Source organism: Zonotrichia leucophrys, chromosome 2 (genome assembly GCF_028769735.1).
Source record: "Zonotrichia leucophrys gambelii isolate GWCS_2022_RI chromosome 2, RI_Zleu_2.0, whole genome shotgun sequence".
In the NCBI taxonomy this organism is placed as follows: domain Eukaryota; kingdom Metazoa; phylum Chordata; class Aves; order Passeriformes; family Passerellidae; genus Zonotrichia; species Zonotrichia leucophrys.
Genome location: NC_088171.1, coordinates 2,230 through 20,307, shown reverse-complemented (window position 1 = coordinate 20,307; position 18,078 = coordinate 2,230). Strand labels below are relative to the sequence as shown.

The following is an 18,078-nucleotide window of genomic DNA, read 5'->3' as shown; positions in this document are numbered from 1 at the left end:
GTACAAAGACAGTAACAGAGCTGACCTGATGGTCACTGGGAGAAATTAAAGAATATCTGCTTTGGTTTTTTTTCTGTCAGATTCATGAGACAATTGAATCCATAAATCAGCTAAAAATACAACGTGATTTTATGCTGAGTTTCTCCAAGGATCCCAAAGGATACATCCAAGACCTTCTTCGGTCCCAAAGCAGGGATCTTAAGGTGAGATAAGATTTGAAAAAGAATGAATAGTGTAACCAGAATGGAAGAATTTTATCTAAATGTGCATAGTGTGTATAGCCGAACAGCTAGGATGGATGATTGGTGGAAGATAGACAATGAGTGGAGTGCTGCAATCCCAGAGTAGATAGGAAAGATCGTTTAGGTTGGAGGAAAGATAGTTTAGGTTGTATTCCAGTTCCAGTGGAACAGTGGTGTTTCATGGGAGTGTTTCATAGGTCAATTTGTGGCCAGACAGTAAGTTTGAAATGCAGGGCTTTGATGATATATTCTGTAAATTCAAAGCTGTGCAAAACTCAGCAGGGGCATCGTATAGTACAAGAACACAATTTGGGTGTTGGTTCATAATTTAATCTTATCGGCTGTCCTTGAGCTTATCTTTGAGATGTACAAGAAATCAAAATGTAAAGAAGTTCAGTCGTTTGCCAGCAAAAATTAATAATTTGTTCCTCATAGTGTCACATTTTCTGTCTTTAACTGACATGCCTCAAAATCAGTTGTATTATTGAATCCATGAAATTATTTTAATAAAATCATTGTGTCTTTCTTATATAAATGCCTATTGTTAACTGAATAGTCTTCCCAAAATCTACTCTTAAGATTATGGTTATTCCTATTTATATTGTATTCAAAGGGGACAGGAATCTGATAGCATGTTTAAACAAACCTGACCTCTACTTGAGGGACTTACAAACAGAGGTGTTGTGGAGCTTCTCTACCTAGATACATGGAATAGTTGTTCAGTTTTCCCTGACTGAGAACTAGTCCCATAAGAGTCTTTTCTATTAAGATTCTGCCCTGCTGGCATCAGAGTAGTGATTCCACAACATTGCTTTGCAAAATATACCAATGACTATATTTACCTGTGATTCTGTGATGCTGGAGACAAAGTCATCAAATTCTATTTTTTTGTAGAATGGTTCCAACCCTCTGCTGCTCTATCCCTGGAGGCAGATTGGACAGGGCTTGGAGCACCTGGTCTAGTGGAAGGTGTCCCTGCCCATAGCAGTGGGGGTGGAATGAGATGAGCTTAAAGGTCCCTTCTAACACAAACCATTTGAGCATTCTGTGACTCTATTTTGGCAGTAAGCATGCATTGTCCATTTGCTTTGGGCTTTGAGAACAGTTCTGACCATTTTTATGTGTAATGTAGATAAATTTTCACTCTGGGTAAATCTGAAAGTTTCTCTATGTGGTGGAAGAGCTATGGTGAAAAATGGCTTTATTTTTGTCACAGGTGATGACTGATGTGGTTGGAAACCCGGAGGAAGAGCGCAGAGCTGAATTTTATCACGAGCCATGGTCTCAAGAAGCTGTGAGCAGATATTTCTACTGCAAGGTATGAAGGAAATATCCACACTGCTGACTTACAGATGCATCTCTTGCCACTGAGCAATTTAATCTGCTAAACTGTACAGTGTGTCTTTTTCTTGCAGATCCAGCAGCGCCGTCAGGAATTGGAGCAATCTTTGGGAGTGCGTAACACATAAGTACTGCTCACAAGATTCCATTGGCATCACGACCACCAAACCAGTGGACTTCTCAGTGTTACTTAGCTCACTGTTACACATGGACCTGCTTCCTGACTGGATGAGAACGTGCCGTCAGCACACCAGTCAGAACACCAGCTTTAGAGTGACCCTTGGAAATCTTGCCCAGGACAGGTGTCTCAAACCATTCCAAGCCAGAGACAGCACCATACAAGTGTCAGTGTGAAAGAAGACTAAAGGTTCACTCATCAACGCACATTGTTCAGTTTTAGTGGAAAGTTAGACACTACACAGCAAATCCTTATGGGCTATGCTTAGAATCATGGGTGGCACCGATGGTGGAGGTCGAGATAGGTGTTCTAGGAGACTACAGATTTAGAGAAATAAATGCAGCTCTTACCCTATGGTACCCAAGAGTCTCAAACAGTAACTTATCTGGAATTAGACAAGATAGTCTTTCTTATAGCTGTGGGATGCTTTATATTCCTGAATAGAGTTTTTATTTCAGCCGGACCAATGCAAGAAGCTTTCTTACCATCTGAAAGAACAAACTAAGAGCATTTGCATCCTGGACTGCAGAGCCCATCTGGAAGAAAGACATATAGTCAGGCCATCTCTTCTGCAGGTGCAAATAATTTCTCTTCCCCCTGTCCCAGCAGTGAAAGGTGGATTCAATCACATATCACTAGATGGGTATGATCTGTACACTGTACTGAGAAAAAGAGAATATTTCCTGGGATAAGAGCTTCTTATGCATCCTTAATATCAGTGGTATTTGCAACAAATGAGGCATTCTGAGAAAACTAAAATAATGTAATGGTGCTTTGCTGATGCCTACCTTTAACACAGCAGATATTAACAACAAGTATATATGTAAAATACCAGATTATGTAAATGTGTCTCTGTGGCCTGTAGGGTTTATCACTGAAAATAACTTCCTGATTCTTGGTGTAGAATCCAAGAAGCTTAACTTAATGTCACATGGTAGTTTTTTCTTCAAGATGTTAACAGAGTCCCTACATTGGTCTCACATTTTGGTCATAGGTGAACTGCCTCTTATTATGAATTATTTGGCTCTCCCATACATGATACGTGCTGGTTATTTTGGATGCTGTTGAGTTATAAAGCATATCAGCCTTAAATAGCACAGAGTACATATCCCTTGGAAATCATCTTCTTTGTAAATGTATGACAATTTCAGATAATGGGAATTTATAGAACAATTACTTGGAAGCAGGGACATCTTCCTTAAATCCTTCCCCTCCTCATTTTTTGTAGTGCACAGACGAGCTATAATCAAGGCCCAATATAATTTCTAGTCCAAAAAGCAGCTGCCAAAGTATAACTGTCCATTTGATGTGGCACTCAAAATCCTCTTCTAGGTTACTCCTTTTCACCTCCATTCTTACACTTCATTGGAAAGAGAATCAAATTCACATGAGATATGGAAGGAAGGCAGCTCTTCTGAATAAATGCATTTTTTCTATAGTGTTGTGTTTTCTGCTGTCTTTGCCAATTTCTCTCTTAGTTTAACTTAAAAGTTTCTTCTCTTCAGTCACAGAAGAGATAGTCTTCTCTTTATCCCTTTATTTAATATCTTTGTTTTCACATTAATAGTGCCATAGCTTTTAGTCCATCCATTGTGTTCAGAGATGTCTTGGAAAATTTACTTTTGAGTGAATTTATGTGATGCAGTACTCTCCCACAAAACCTGTTGGTGTGAGAAAAAGTACCTCGTTGTCTGAGGCCTTTTACTGGGAATGGCTTGATTTGGCATTTTTCCCTTTTGTGCTAATGCCTCTTTTCACAGTAAAATGTGAAATCCTGCAGTCTTAAACTGGTTATACTGAGGGACTGTGAGGCTGCCACAGTGATGGTCTTGAAATGTTACTTAATTTAGGACTCCACTAATTGGACTACAAGCAAGCATTACGAGGAGAAAACAGTGGGGATCATCTGCTGCTGTGCTTCCATATTTGTTATGCTGCTGTGTCCGTTGTGTGCATGCTGCTCAGTGTACAAAACTCCTGTCTGTGTGTGGCAAACAGAGCAGCTACAATCAGGGGTATGCTCAGTCTGCAGGAATAAGAAATGCAAAGAAAAATGCGCAAGGATATAAGAAGGGCACGGGACTGAGATAGATGCCTGCAGAATGTCTGCCAGGGAATTCTGGGGTTTGAGAGCCTTCCTGCTGAAGGGGAAGGTATTTGAGAGCAATACCAGCCATTTGCCACAGCTGACAACACACTGGAGTCCAGCCTGGGTTTAGAGCCTCTGTAGAATTAATTGAATGGATCTGGTTTCAAGTCTCTTTCAGAGTAAATTAACAAAACTAATGTGGTGTTGGTGCCAATGTTCACAACTGCATCACGCGAAGCTGAAGCTCTGTCAAGCAGCTGCATTATACTGAAATGGGTGTGTGCATGCATCAGCCACTGATGATGGCACTGGAGATTGCATTCTAAATTCTTACATTTCACTGTCTATAAAAAAAGACTGGTCACTACCGGTGAGTCTTAGGACTAGCGGTCACGTATCTTTCCTTTGGTTAAACTGAGGTTTGAGATTTGTGATGCCTTTTTCCTTTGTTCAGGTGCTGTTCAGATCTGTTACTGAATCAGAGAGAGAAAAATTTTGTCCTTTGTTCTAGGCGAAATTAAGAGCTTGCTTGTTTGTGAAAAAAAGAAAAGCTATTTGAAGATAAATAGTGGTGCAATACTGGAAGCAACTAGACTAAGTGTTGCTTGAGCATTGAAAATGAAAGGTAGTGGCACTGAAGAGGCAGGTAATTATGGCAGACTGTGAATGAGGAATTTATTTTAAGTTCAGGATGATTGTCTTTTTGTGTGTATAAAAGGTGACAGGAAGACGTATTGCGGTCTTCAGTTGCCACCGTACAATGTAAAACTATGCATACTGCAAAAATCCATTCTGTGCATAGAAGTAGTTCATCTATAGATGATAATCTAGATTGTTAGAAAATATAGCATCAAACAAGGAAAGGGTTCAATGGAATTCTGGAGTACCAGTAGGAGGGAAATGTATCTTGGAGCCGAAGTGTTGACGTGGCAGGTTAGAAACAGTTTTTTTTAGTCTTCTGGGTTGTTGGCCATGAGGCAGGAATCAGATCAAATGTTTCTTCGAGATGGAAGGGGAAGCAAACGTTCAGTTGTGGAATAAAGAGAAGAATACAACAGTGGGAAAGGAAATAAAAAACGGAGCAGAGTAGCACTGAAGCACCAGAAAGACACAGCACAAGATAATGTGCTAAGTGCTCCTGGAAATAGCACAGCCCGTGTGAGTCTGCGTTCTGTGTAAGTGGATACACAGAACTTGTGGGAGAGACAGTCAGTCGGTGTGCAGCCTGTGAACTGGGGGCAAGCACACAACCAAAAGTTTTGCAAATAACATTGAGACAAGCTGTCAAAGTGTTTTCCCTGTTACCAGCACGGATTCAGTTGTTCCACATAGCAGGGTTGGTAGCTGTAGTGCAGACATCGCCTCGGCTGGCAGGGTTTTACACCACATTGTTTAGAACCTACCCCATGGAAGCCAGGTGAAAATATTAGTATATAAATCAATATTGGTGTATATCCTAGGGCTGCTAATTTTGCCAAAATGCAAATCAGGTATTTGGGGGTTGTTGGTCTGGTTTCGTCTGGAGAACTCTTTTAAGGCAATGCAAAGAGATAAGGAGGGAAAGAAGGCTCTTTTTCCTAAAGAAGGCAGTCTCCTTTCTGTAACTGCTCTGTTATTTAATAGGATGTATCTGTTCTGCCAGATCCTGTGTTATAAACATTTTTTCCAACTCACTGAAGAGAGGAACTCCATTTTAAAAATACAACAGTGAGTTTGTGAGAGTGAGCAAATGTGTGTGTAAAGAATAGGGGGAAGGGGGAGAGAGACTCCCTCTACTCTGTAGCCACCATATCCATTGTATGATGCTGAGTGATTCGTAGAAGAGCTTTTAAGAATAAATACTTTGTTTCTTTGTATCTCATGCACTAACCTTTTGTGTTGTAATGAAGACCGGTACCTGGTTTCTTTCTGCTTCTGCTAATGATCTCTGGTGTTTGGATTTCTCTTCACTTGTGAGTGCACACAGACATGCAAACATGGTGAATTCCTTTTTTCACTAGATTCCACCTTCAGCCATTTCCATACTCAGTAAGTGAAAAATCCTTTCCATTGGAGGGATCTGGCTCCTCTCCTGGACAGCCTAGAGCTAAAGCTTGGATGGTGAGAGGTGGTGTAGGAATTACAGAGTCGCCATCTCCACTGTGGTAGCAAACAGGTGGATACCACTTCTACAACACTTCTCCCTAGGTTCTGCTTAAATTAAAAAAATCAAATGGAGTTTCTTCTACTATGTGTAATATATCATTGTAGTTCCAGATCAGGCCAGGAGCTTCTGAAGAGGAGACCCCTGCCCCCTGTCCATTGTCAGTTTGGCAGGGAATATTGTTTTGTTCCAGAGTGGCTGGATGGAGCACAGGGGATAGTTGTGGTTGTCAGCTTTGGAGTTTGATTGCAAAAGTCACCAGAAAAAAAAATGACAATGAGATTTGTTATACTGGTGCTTTCAGACCTCACTTGACATCTTTGCTTTGTGTTGGAGGTTGTTGTTTATTTGCACTACAGGGAATGAATGTCCCCTTCCAAATTCAGCCCAGAAGGTCCCAAGGGCTCTTACTGGGAATATTTCTTCTTTACTTTCTTTCATTTGTGATAACATAATCTCCAAGCTGCCAGGAGAAATTCCTTAATTTCAGAGCTTTGGGGCTGGGATCCAAAAGGAAGGAACCTGAAACTGCTTCTTCTGATAAATCCCGAAGTATGGGATGCCATATGAAGCTCACTGCCGTAAGCAGCCAGTAACTTCCACAGATATTTTAACTGTTAAAAATGGTGAGTTGTATTTCCTCTGGGTACAAATGACTTGGCTGTCCCATGTAGAATGCCCTGAGGCTGTGAATTGCAATCCAGAGCATCTTCAGGCTTCTGGTGCTCGGGGTTGTGGCGTTTGTTGTGCAGAAAACATCCCAGGCCATCTGCCCCGTCTGGATGTGCATTTCCACAGCTCCTCAGAGTGAGGAAAGGCCAAGAAGGTGCTGGGAAGGGCTTCCTCCCAGGCCTGGGCATCCTCAGGACACCGCAAGTTTTGTTTTTAAATGTTTGTTGTCTTTTGTTTCCCAGCCCAGGGCTAAGCTGGAGAAAAGGTGGAGAGAGTAGCAAGTGAGACCTCCCATGTTTCGATCCATCCTTGGATTCCAGGTTCTCCCGGTGGGTCTGTGCTGCCTAAGGGAAGGAAACGTTGGGAGTACCTGTTTGTTCACCTGAGCAGCTTGGAGGAGAGACTGAGCATGGAATTGCAGGGAAGCTGCACTTGTGTAGTGGCTGGAGGAGAAGCATCTTGCCCACGTGTCTCTGTATGCCTCTGTCCTTACCGTGTGTTTGGCACTCTGTCCTTTTCTGTGTTCTTCTCCATGCCTCACTCGTGTTCCTTTTTATTCTCTGAGGTGCTGCCCGTGCCATTGTTCCTCAGAGGATCCTTGTGTCCCATTCCCTGTTCTTGCTCTTTTTTAAAGCCTCTCTCCCATGCTGCCCTTCCCAATTTGGTTTTTTTTTTGTTTTTTTGGAATTGTTTGTTTGTTTGTTTGTTGTTGAGTTTTTTTGGTTTTTTGGGGTGTTTTTCAATTTCATCCTGCACCCAATTCTTCCTTTTCTTTCTGTGTCCTCTCTGCTTCCACTCTCTCTCGCTGCCCCTGGCCCGGGACAGCGAGGCTGGGGAGGAACCTCGGCCTTTCTGGGGGCCGCCCCGCTTTCTTGTTGCAGCAGAATCCCTTTCTGCGGGGATGGACGTGTGCAAAGGGCTTGGAGGAAGCGCTGCGCTGCTGTCCGGGGCAGTCGGACTCGTTCTGTGCCTTCTTTGGGGCTCAGGGAAAGGGGGTGAAGACTCGGGGCTCTGATGCCGTTGGGGCACCCCGCGGTCCCCAGGAGCGGGAGCCCCACTGCGGTGCAGGAGCAGGCGGGGGGCGGGCGAGGGGCGTCACGCTGGGGGCCGTGCCCCAGAGGGACCCAAAGCTGCCACCAAATTCAGGGAGGGGTGGGTGTAGAATGCTAAAACCTGTCAAGGTATTCGTTTTTATAGGTCTTGGTAAAGAATAGGAATTTGTCTCTAAATTCATCTGGGGAGAAACCCTCTCTATCCACTCATTGTTTACAGGAATGCAGAAAACTCCGAGTGGAGATGGGTAGCAGTTTTGAAGATACTGCCCTAGCGTTTTTATCTAGGAATGGACCGAGCTGTGCCCCGAAACCATCAGAACAGCTGCAGGAGCTGGAGGCAATAGAAAGGGCTCTCTGGCACCTTCTGCCTCCGTTCTCTGCCAGTCCCCAAATCGTGTCGCAGTCCCGGAAGAGGCGCTTGTCATCCAGAGTGCCAAATAAAGACCTGTAAATTCCCAGCTCTGCCTTGTGTTTCATGTGGGTTTTTTTACTTCATATTACATTTTTTTACTTCATATTACAGAGAGCAAGGAAAGAAGAAATGTGACTGGTTCCCACTATTGTTTTGTGAATGCCTATTTTAAAGGCTGGTGTATTTATATTCATTTTTCCACTCCAAGCTTGACTTTTCCCCTCGTTTTTCAACGTCTGCGGCATTAGGTGTCTCAAGGAAGGCTGGGTTCCTCAGCAGGGGTCTGAGGAGTTGGCGCTGATTCTGCTTTTTCTGAGGGTTAATCAAAGTGTGCTAGCAGAATGATAGTTTTCTGCACTGGAAAGCTTTCCCTCAATGCCATCAGTGCACGTACGTGTTTGAATTGTGGAACCAGACGGACTAAGGAAAGCCAAGGCCCGTAGCAGATTTCTGTTTGCTCTGTGTCTGTGAGAAGCGGGCTGTGTGCTGGACAGGGAGAGGCGCTGTTGGAGTGGCATCGGCGCCAGGTGTGAGTGTGAGGATGATGAGGGGCTCGGAGCAGCCCAGGTGTGAGTGTGAGGATGATGAGGGCTCGGAGCAGCCCAGGTGTGAGTGTGAGGATGATGAGGGCTCGGAGCAGCCCAGGTGTGAGGATGATGAGGGCTCGGAGCAGCCCAGGTGTGAGTGTGAGGATGATGGGGCTCGGAGCAGCCCAGGTGTGAGTGTGAGGATGATGGGGCTCGGAGCAGCCCAGGTGTGAGTGTGAGGATGATGAGGGCTCGGAGCAGCCCAGGTGTGAGGATGATGAGGGCTCGGAGCAGCCCAGGTGTGAGCTGTGAGGATGATGAGGGGGTGGCTCTTGCCGGGGCGGTTTTAACGGGGGGAGAGTTTGCCTCTGTACATTTTTGCATGGAGCTGCTGAGTGGAGGGGTTTATGGGGCGCTCCCGGCGCTGTCTCACGGAAGGACTGCGAGAGCTTCTCCCAGGGTCGGCGGGAACACCCGGATTCGCGCTTGGGTACGTCCAAGCATCGCTTAAAGGAGGTGCCGAGGGACGAATCTTTGTGCCGGGGAGCAGCAGCCGAACAGGTGAGCCCGTGTGGGTTTGGAGCGGGGAATTTTGTCCTTCCCCTTTGCAATTTCATCTTGCCAGTCCCTCCCCGCTTCCCCAGGAGCAGAAATGGAGCTTATGAGGACGAAAGGGATTAAGGAGAAGGAAGCAGCTCCTCTTCTTTTATTGTCTGCGTTTGAACTGAGGGGATCCCTCTTCACTTGTGGTTTTAAGGGCGTTGATTGCAGGAAAAGCTGCCTTTTCCAGGCTGTTGGGGGTATCCCGGGGGTGACAGGGAATCCCTGCGTTCTATTTGAAGGGGAATGGGAAAAGTATTCTTGTGGTGTTATGGGTTTGGTTTGAAGGCAGCCACCCCATTTTCATCACCCTAGGGTTTAAATGGAGGGGGCAGCCGTGGTGTCCCTCCTTTTCAAGGCTTTGAATGGAGGTGGAAATGGCCCTTTGCCATCAGTCGAAGGCTTTCATTTGAGGAGCGCCCCTTCTTTTGTGCTCTCGTAGGGGACGAACCTGAAGGGGAGAGGACACTTCTTTGCCCTTGTTGAAGGGAGGCGAGCCCCGCCTGCGGCGTCAGTTTCGGGGTTCGGTTGCGGGAAGCTGCAGCTGTGGCAGCGTTTGCAGGGCTGCAAGGGGGCCGTGCCGCTGCATGGGAGGGCGCTTGTGGTGGCCGCGGCCCGGGCCGGAACGTTGCCGCTCGGGAGCGGCGCTGGCACGGCCCGGGGAGCTGCCGGGGCGCACGGGGGATTTGGCGCGGCGGGGCCGGCCAAGGGCGGCGGTGGCGGAGCCGCGCCGGTGCGAGCCGAGGGGAGCCGCGCCGGGCCGGCCAAGGGCGGCAGAGGCGGCGCGGGCGCTGCTGCGGCGGCCCGGGCGGTGCCGGCCGCTCCGGCCGCTCCGGGCGCGGGGCTCGGGCGCCGCCGCCACCCCCGGGCCCGGTGCCGGCCCCGCCGGGCAGGGGCAGCGGGCGCGGCTCTCCGGGCCGGCGCCGGCCCCGCGTGCCGGAGGAGCCGCCGGAGGAGCCGCGCTCCTGGCGGGAGCCGCGCTCCGTCCGGGGCCGGCAGCGAGCGCGGGCTTCGGCTGCTCGCGGTGCTGGGGCGGTGCCGCGGTTCGGAGGCGCATTGTCGGCATTGATTGCATCGCTGTGCTCGGTTTGCAGCGGGGGTACGCTAAGGGCTACGCTGTTCTTCCTGAGTAGTGCAGTTCTCGGTGCCGGTGGGGATGATAAAGGTTCGTTTCGGATTGGGTTTCGTAGTCGGATATGTTTTTTTTTGCCGGGGTATTATGTTTAGAAAGGCGCGCAATGGTTTTTACGGGTCGTAGCGCGAAGCAGCGGTTCGGATTTTAATTCTGTTGAGGTGGCTTTTATTGGCGTGAGCGGGTAGTGTTTGTTTCGGTGGGCTTTTGAGGTAGCGTCGTGTCGTTCATAGCAGCGGGTTTTTAATCTCGCGAATTGCATGTGTGTTTATCGTCTTCCAGGGCTTTTATTTATTTGGTTGGTTTGATTGTAGTGTATGTTTTATGGTTGCGGGTAATTTGGGAGACATTGTTTATGGTTATGTTTGTCTTTAGGCTTTGTGTTTGTTTCGAGGCGTTATTTTTATTTTGATAGCTTGAGGCACTATGGGTTTATTCAGTTGGGAATAATATTTTTGTTGCAGATTTAAGTTCATTTGGTTTTTGGGATTATTCTTGTTGTTGGTTTCTTCATTTTCTTTTTTGTTGTTGTTGTTGTCTTTTAATGTATTTGAGTATGGTTTATCAGGGTTTTTTTGGGAACATGGGTATTTATATGGTGGGTTTTTAAAGTATTTTTTTTACTAGGGTAGTTAATTTCTTAGTTTTTAGCGGTTGAGATGTTTTCCATTTTGTTAATTAGTTCAGTTTTTAAAGTTATTTTTACAGAGGATTGTTTATTCTTTGAGTTAGTGTAGAGGTAGAATTTTGTCGGTTTTTTTTTTTTTTTAGTAACGTTCGGGGTGAGTGGCACTGTCTGGAGTTTAGAAGATTGGTTTGACTTTTTTTTTAGTACCTTTTGTAATTTGCTGTGTGTGTTTCTGTAGGGTTTTCTTTTCTTTTGGTTCCATTTTTCGGTCGTGATGAGAATTGTTATTGACAAGAGTGTTCTTTGTTTTTTCTCTGACGCTTGTTTGGCTGTTGGAGGTGTCTCGATGTTTTTGGAAGATATTGGTGGGAATTTGATGCTGGTTGTTCTGTCATTTCATTTAGGAATTGGATTTTAAATATACAATTATAACTCTCACTATATTGAAACAAAAGAAATAGATGTGTAGAAATGGGAATGAGCCAACGTTATTTTTATATATTCGGTCAATTTTTAAAATTTAGCATGGAACATAAGTCATTATATGTTACAATTAGCTATTCTATTTTTTAATACAGTATTGTGTATGTATACAGATATATGAATAGAGAATATAAATGGAAATACAACCCAAACAAAAAAAAAAATATAGAAATGTATTTCAACTATATGCAGATATATAAAAAATTAGTAATAAAGTGTAAATATACAATAACATAAATTGATACAATATATAATGCAAGTAATACTGTATATATATCTTATTAAAATATATTTTAGGAAATGGATATAAAGTAGATATAAATATAGTACACGGATGTGGTATATCTATCATTTGTTGTATATTATGATAAATATAAATATAAAAAAAAATTAAGGTAGTTTAAAATAATGGATGGTTTTGTTTTTTCTTTGCCAAAGCAGGGCTTTTAGTGTAAAAATTACAAATACAAATACTATAAAGGTAGAAATCTAAGTATAGAAATACATCATAAACACATTAAAGATTTATATAAAAATTAGAAATATAAGGAAAAATAAGGGGTAGCAGCATATATGGTACATAATTTAAAAAATAATTCCCGTATATTTTTGGATAAGATGCATATTAGATGTAGTTATGAATATAATGCATCAATATAAACTATAAATATAAATTTGAATATGGTCAGGCAAGGTATAAATATAAAAATATTTCAATATAGTTTAAAAGAAGGGTTTTTTGTATTTATTGAGTTAGAAAGGGATTTTAATTTTAAATAATAAACGTGTTCTAGAAATAGAATTTCAAAAATATAAATATAGAATCAATACATAAAAATATTTATAAAAACACAAAAGATAAATAAATATTATTAGTAGGAATAGACGTAATATAGTATAAGGAATAGACAAAATATACTGTACAAATTACATACTGCATCCATGTCCACTATAAATATGCACTTGAATATAAATACGAAAAATAGAAATATCAAATTTATTTAAATATCATTTAAAAGAACGGAGCTTGTTTTGGTCACGTCGGCTAAGAGGCAGGTTTTTGGCATTTATGTCAGAGCAGTTTTTTTCTGGGGTCGCCCCTGTTCTTTTTTGCCGCCGTCGCTGCCCGCAACCCCGAGGCGCGCTGCGCCCCCGTCTGGGGCGGGCGGCAGTGCTGCCGCCTTGTGGGCAGAGCGCGGTACTGCAGCCGTGCGCCGGCAGGCAGCCGAGAGGCCGCCATGCTGGGAGTGGCGTGTCGCGGGTGTCTCGGACTTTTCGTTGACCTTCTCGAGATGGCGGGGAAGTGGAGGACCCCGGTGGGTGTAAGTGAACTGCCTGCATGGAATACCGACGTCATGGCGGCCCCGACGGATTTTTCTGTGGCGTTTGAAGCGTATCCGATACATGCTGTGGGCTCAGCGTCGCCGCGAGCGGGCGTATTTTTGCGGGTTTGTGACAGGCATCTGGGTAAACCTTCCCTCTGTGCGCCGGGGTCCTCTCATGCCCGCTCTCCCGCCCTCAGCGAGCCGAGGATGGCCGAAAAATCCCGACTTGAGCCGAAGAGCCGAGTGTTGCCGAAAACAGCCGAGTTTACCCGAAGAGCCGAGTGTGGCCGAAAACAGCCGAGTTTACCCGAAGAGCCGAGTGTGGCCGAAAACAGCCGAGGGTAGCCGACACTGGCCGCATTTAGAGAATGTGCTGAATATGACCGAGTTTAGCCGCACCGTGCCGAGTTCGGCCGAAGAGCCGAACTGAAACAAGTTTAGACCAAGAGCCGAACCAAGCCGAATTGAGCCGAGTTTCTTTAAACAGAACCGAAGGACGCCGCAGCGCTCTCCCTGCAGGTCTCCGGGGCACACGGCAGGGGGCGCTGTATAAAGTAAGTATAAAATATCAACTATCTATAAGAAGGAATAAAAGCTCTATGTCATGTGCAGCAGTAGAAAATTTCAGGCTCCCAGGGAATAAATAGTTTTCTTTACATCATTTTCGTTTTGCAGGTTTTTTTTACTCCCAGGTAGCCTGAAAGTTTCTACTGCTGCTTTTTTATTCTTAAGCTAGAAAGGAAAACCAAGATAAGAAATAGAAGAAAAGGAAAGGAATCAGGAGCACCAGAGGGAAGGGAAGGGGTGAAAAGCAGAGTGAAAAAAGAAAAAAGAGAGCGAAAAAGAGAGGGCATTCGGGAGGAGCGTTGCTGCCTCAGGTCCTTCCCCGCCCAGGGGCGAAGGACCCGTTTGATGCCCGGGAGGGACTGCAGCTCCCGGTGGCGGAGGACGGAGCAGTGGCTGTCAGCCCGAGACTACAACTCCCGGCAGGCCCTGCTGCCGGCGAGGCGTGTGACGCAACGGCTGACGCGGCGCATGAGTGGCTGGCGTGCCAGGCGGCCGCGCGGGGCTGTGCGCGGGCAGCTCCCGGCCCCTCTCCCGCGCGGGACGGCGCCGCGGCGGCGACGCCGGAGGGGCGAAGCCTCCGTCTGGCCGCCCGCACGGAGCTGAGCAGCGCGGAAGGAGCGTCGGCCCGGTTCTTCGGCCTTACTCAGCGGTAGCGATGGCGGAGGGCGAGGCGGTGCTTTGCTGCCGCGGGCCGGGAGCTGCAGGAGCCGCCCCGGGCGAGCGGCGCCGGGCGCTCCCGCGGTCCCGGTGGGGCGGCTGCCCTCAGGCTGGCGGAGGCGCAGCAGCCCCCGAGCTGCAGCCGTCTCCCTCGGGCTGCTGCCGGTGCTGCGGGCGGAGGCGGCTCCGCCGCGTGTTGGGCGTTGCGAGCAGAGAGCGCTGCGATATCGCCGGAATGACTGGGCTGCTGCCTGCGCTAGTGCTCGAGGCTCTTTCTGCCATGCAAACGGATGGAGCGGCGCTGAGCGGTAAAGCCAGAGATGGCCGGGAGAATGCCCAGCGCAGGGAGCAGGCGGGCTGTATCCTTCCGATGGCACAGGTGCGATCTGCAAACTCATCCCCTTCTGCCCCTGCCCTCCCCAGCCCCAGGGAAAGTGCTTTCCAGCATTGTCGGGCTTCTGAAAGACAAAACTTGTGATTTGACACTAGCATCCAGAAAAGGTTTCTGTCTAGATTAGCAAATGCCTAAATTGTTCTTGGTTACATCCCATGACCGGTTTTAGGCAGTGACTTTATACTGCTTTTAGGATTTTCTTGTACCAAGGTGAGAAAATAGGCAGGTCTGATAGTGGTTTCAGTTTTTTCTACTTCACGTTCCATGAGATTCTTTTATCCAAGCACTTGTTTTAAAATTGTACTGTAGGCGTTTATGGTTCACTTTTTTTTTTCTTTGCAGCACCCGTGACTTTTTTTTTTCTCTAAATCGGGAGTAAATATAGCTGAGTAAAATGACCTTGGTTTTCTTCTTTCTTTTTCAACTGAGTTGTTTTTATTAAAAATCCTATTTGAATATGTAGAAAAAGTGGGTATGTCCTGTAATATATCCTAGCTTTTCTTGTTTACAGGGTACTCAGAAAATATGTCTCCCTTAGAGTCCCACAGAAACGTTCTCAGTGCGATCTCTATCAAGGTATGCATTTACAAATAAGTGATCCCTTTAGATATTTGACTGTGTGCCTTTTCCTGTAATTCAGAGCTTGCGTTCCGTGGCTTCTATGATAAACCTATAAAACATGTAAAAATGGTTTTGCACGTCTTAATCGTTGCAGGCAGCACTAAGTGGATTTAGAGCCTGTTCTTGACAAGACAAAGGGAAAAAGTGTGACTTTGATGCTGAACTTGTCATTTTTAATTTGACTTGTCTTTAATTATTTAGGAATACAGAGAACTAGAAAAAGAGAGAAATAGAATTGGTTATTGAGCACTCCTCAAATGCTCACCGTGATTCAGTGCAGAGCCGAAGTGAAGGGTGATGGAACAGAGCTCTGTGCTTTAGAAGGAAATAAATTTAAACCTGACCTCCACACAGTGTCTCACTAACTTCTGTTGTTTTAAAATACCAAATACGTTTAGGAAGTGTTGGAAGTTAGTATTTTGGGAAAGAAATGGCAGTTCCACAGAACATTGCATTTAACAGAGGCTCTCGGAACGATTCATGTTGTAACTGCTGTCACTGCAATCGGTTGGTGGTTCAGCCTTGAAATGTGCACTTGCCCTTCTATAAAGCACTGTTTTGTTTGCCTTTCAGTGCTATGAGTCTTGATAAATTGGAGAAGAGCCCAAGAGAAATTTTTCATCCCTTGATATAAAAGGTAGGAAGTGACTTTTTTTGGTTTGGTTCTTTTTCTTTGTTATTTTCTGGAAATAAAAGTAATTAAGTATAGGTACGACTGGTTTGTTTCTTCCAGTAGCAGGTGATAATAATAGTAGTAGTAATAGTAAAAATAATAATAGAAATAATAATAATAGTAATGTAATACTACTTAAACTGTCTTTATGCATTGAACTGGCCATTTCAAATCAAAACTTGTAAACACAAATCAAACCATCATCCTTGTAGAATCTTTCACAGCAGTGGGCTAAAGATCCTGGTTTTGTTGACAGGATTTATCGGTTCTGGAAGAACAAGAGGGAAGTACAAGCCTAACTACTTCTAGCTCACAGACCCGTCCAGTGAATACAGCTTTGTATTTTGATGGGCTTGTGATGACTTTGAAATCAATTGCTCATTACAGTAAAAAAAAAAATAATGTTTTTTTGAACGTGACAGCAGAAATAACTTTCAGTACCAACTTAATAATAATAGATCGCCAATTTAAGTTAAAAATTCATGCTATACTATCAAAATTTAAAGGTAAAATATTATGTATCAGGTGATGGTATAAAGTGTATGTTCTAATGTGTAGGATGTATGCAAAGATACATACATACCTGAAAGTCCTTAGAGGAAACAAATTTTTATGTCTGCTGTTTGACTGTTTATCATACAATATTTGGTTTTATTTCCCAGGGATCGGTGAATTTTAACTTTGGAGTCCTCTATGCTAAGGATGCTCGGCTTACAGATGATGAAATGTTCAGTAATGGTGAGTTTTTCACCTTCTCTTTAATTGCTATGCTGATCTGAATAAGAAAAAAACAAAAGCAAGAGAAAAAAAAAGGATGGTTTATTATTTTTTACGCTGTTATGTTTGTTTCCTCAGTATTTGCTGCAGCTCTGCTTACCCAAACTTTGGGTTCCTTCTGTCCCACTGGGAGTTGCCCGATTTGGTTGCATCTGGTGAAATTCACCCTGAGACCTTGGAGAACCAGCTCAAACTACGTGAGAGCCATTTGCAGTTCTCTCCAGACACCTGGAGAATGGGTGATGCTTCTGAGGATCTGGCAAGTGTACTTCTATCAAAACTCAGTCTGTGAAATTTCTGGGGAAAACCCTTCTGTGTACCGAAGGGTTCAAACTCTGGTGAGGATCCAGTTATCAGGTGCTCACCTGCATGGTTCCAGCTCTTAAAGCGAACACTTGTACTCTTGCCCTGTAGTTTATATCAATCGTATTTTTGTTATTTTGCAAGATTTTACGGCTTTGCAAAATATTGTGCATTTGACTCTTTGGAACCTGTCAGGTGGTTCTTTGGTGCAGGACCACCTCATGGGACACTTGGCTGCTGTCCTGAAGGGGTTGGTCGTAAATCCTGGAGGGTTTATAAGTCTTCTGTCCCCAGGGAGCTATCGTGCTTTGTTTGCTTTTGTTCTGTTTGTTAGGCGCTGCTTCTCATTGGAAGTATGAATTTCAAACTACCCTGTTCTTTTTTTAACTGTTTTCCTGGTTCTCTCTGTATGGCAGGGAAAGACTCTCGTATCCTTGTCGTCAGGCTCGGTGCTGTCCAAGAAGATACAGAGACTAAAACAATCATAAGAAGCAAAATATGACTACAGGGAAAACAAGCTGGAGAGAACAAAAGATGATATTGTTATCCTTACCCTCTATTAGAAACATCCACTGTGCTTTGATGTGGTAGCTGCCAGGGGCTTGTTAGCTCTTTGTAGGCAGGTGTGGGTGTTCACTTGTAGGGTTTTCTCTGGACAAGTCAATTCAAACTTTGCTAAGCTTATATTTGTGTATTTGTGGATTACTCTCTAGCACAGTCCAGAATGACATTTTTGAATGTTCTAAAAATACCATGTTACTTGGAAATTGCTAATGATGAGAAGCCTTAGGGAAAAATAAGATTTCAGGGTTGGGAGATGTGAGAAGAATTTTCTGGGGATGTTAGACTGAAATAAAGTGCACTTGAAGCTGGACTGGCATGCTGGCAGATCCCCTATTAAACAGTAGCTCTTAGATTAGCCTGGGGGTTGCCCATTGTTTCTGTAGAAATCAATGTTTCCTGGTCTTCAGAAGTAAGCTGCTTTGAAAAGCTGGAAGGTGCAGTATACTGACAATCCCCGTGCTTTGGATTAAAAGTAGATTTCAGAAGGGTGATAGGCTTTTGTCTTTTCCTAGAAGTCGATGTAATCCTATCGAGGAGTTTTTAATTCTGTGTTGCCATGTCATCCCTCAGAGCCCTGTCGTACTAATCGTCATACAGATACAAAACAAAACATCAGACCCTGTCCCAGCCACTTAGAGCCCAGAACACGATTTCCTCAGGCTGCCATTTGTGTGCCATCGGTACTCACCACGGAA

General features: G+C 44.8%; 1 protein-coding gene and 1 long non-coding RNA gene across 10 annotated transcripts in view; both read left to right on the top strand.

Annotated features, from left to right (window-relative positions):
* The window catches only part of SMARCD3 (SWI/SNF related, matrix associated, actin dependent regulator of chromatin, subfamily d, member 3), a 73,483-nt gene extending 67,772 nt beyond the window's left edge, over positions 1-5,711 (top strand). For all 5 annotated transcript variants that reach the window (XM_064703676.1, XM_064703675.1, XM_064703677.1 and 2 more), the window contains 3 exons: positions 81-203; positions 1,459-1,560; positions 1,658-5,711. In XM_064703676.1, coding sequence (XP_064559746.1) covers positions 81-203; positions 1,459-1,560; positions 1,658-1,711 — 279 coding nt within the window. In that variant the 3' untranslated portion in view covers positions 1,712-5,711. The remainder of the gene's footprint in view (positions 1-80; positions 204-1,458; positions 1,561-1,657) is intronic.
* A 3,260-nt stretch (positions 5,712-8,971) lies between these two features.
* On the top strand, positions 8,972-17,354 carry LOC135443466 (uncharacterized). Of its 5 annotated transcripts, XR_010439031.1 has the most exons (8): positions 10,152-10,424; positions 13,025-13,381; positions 13,722-14,430; positions 14,957-15,021; positions 15,640-15,703; positions 16,402-16,477; positions 16,595-16,775; positions 17,236-17,354. It is a non-coding gene; the product is annotated as an uncharacterized LOC135443466 (long non-coding RNA). The 5 variants fall into 5 exon arrangements; XR_010439032.1 differs by lacking the exon at positions 10,152-10,424 and having other exon boundaries at positions 12,230-13,381; positions 16,595-16,854; XR_010439030.1 differs by lacking the exon at positions 10,152-10,424 and having other exon boundaries at positions 12,234-13,381.
* The last annotated feature ends 724 nt before the right edge of the window (positions 17,355-18,078 follow it).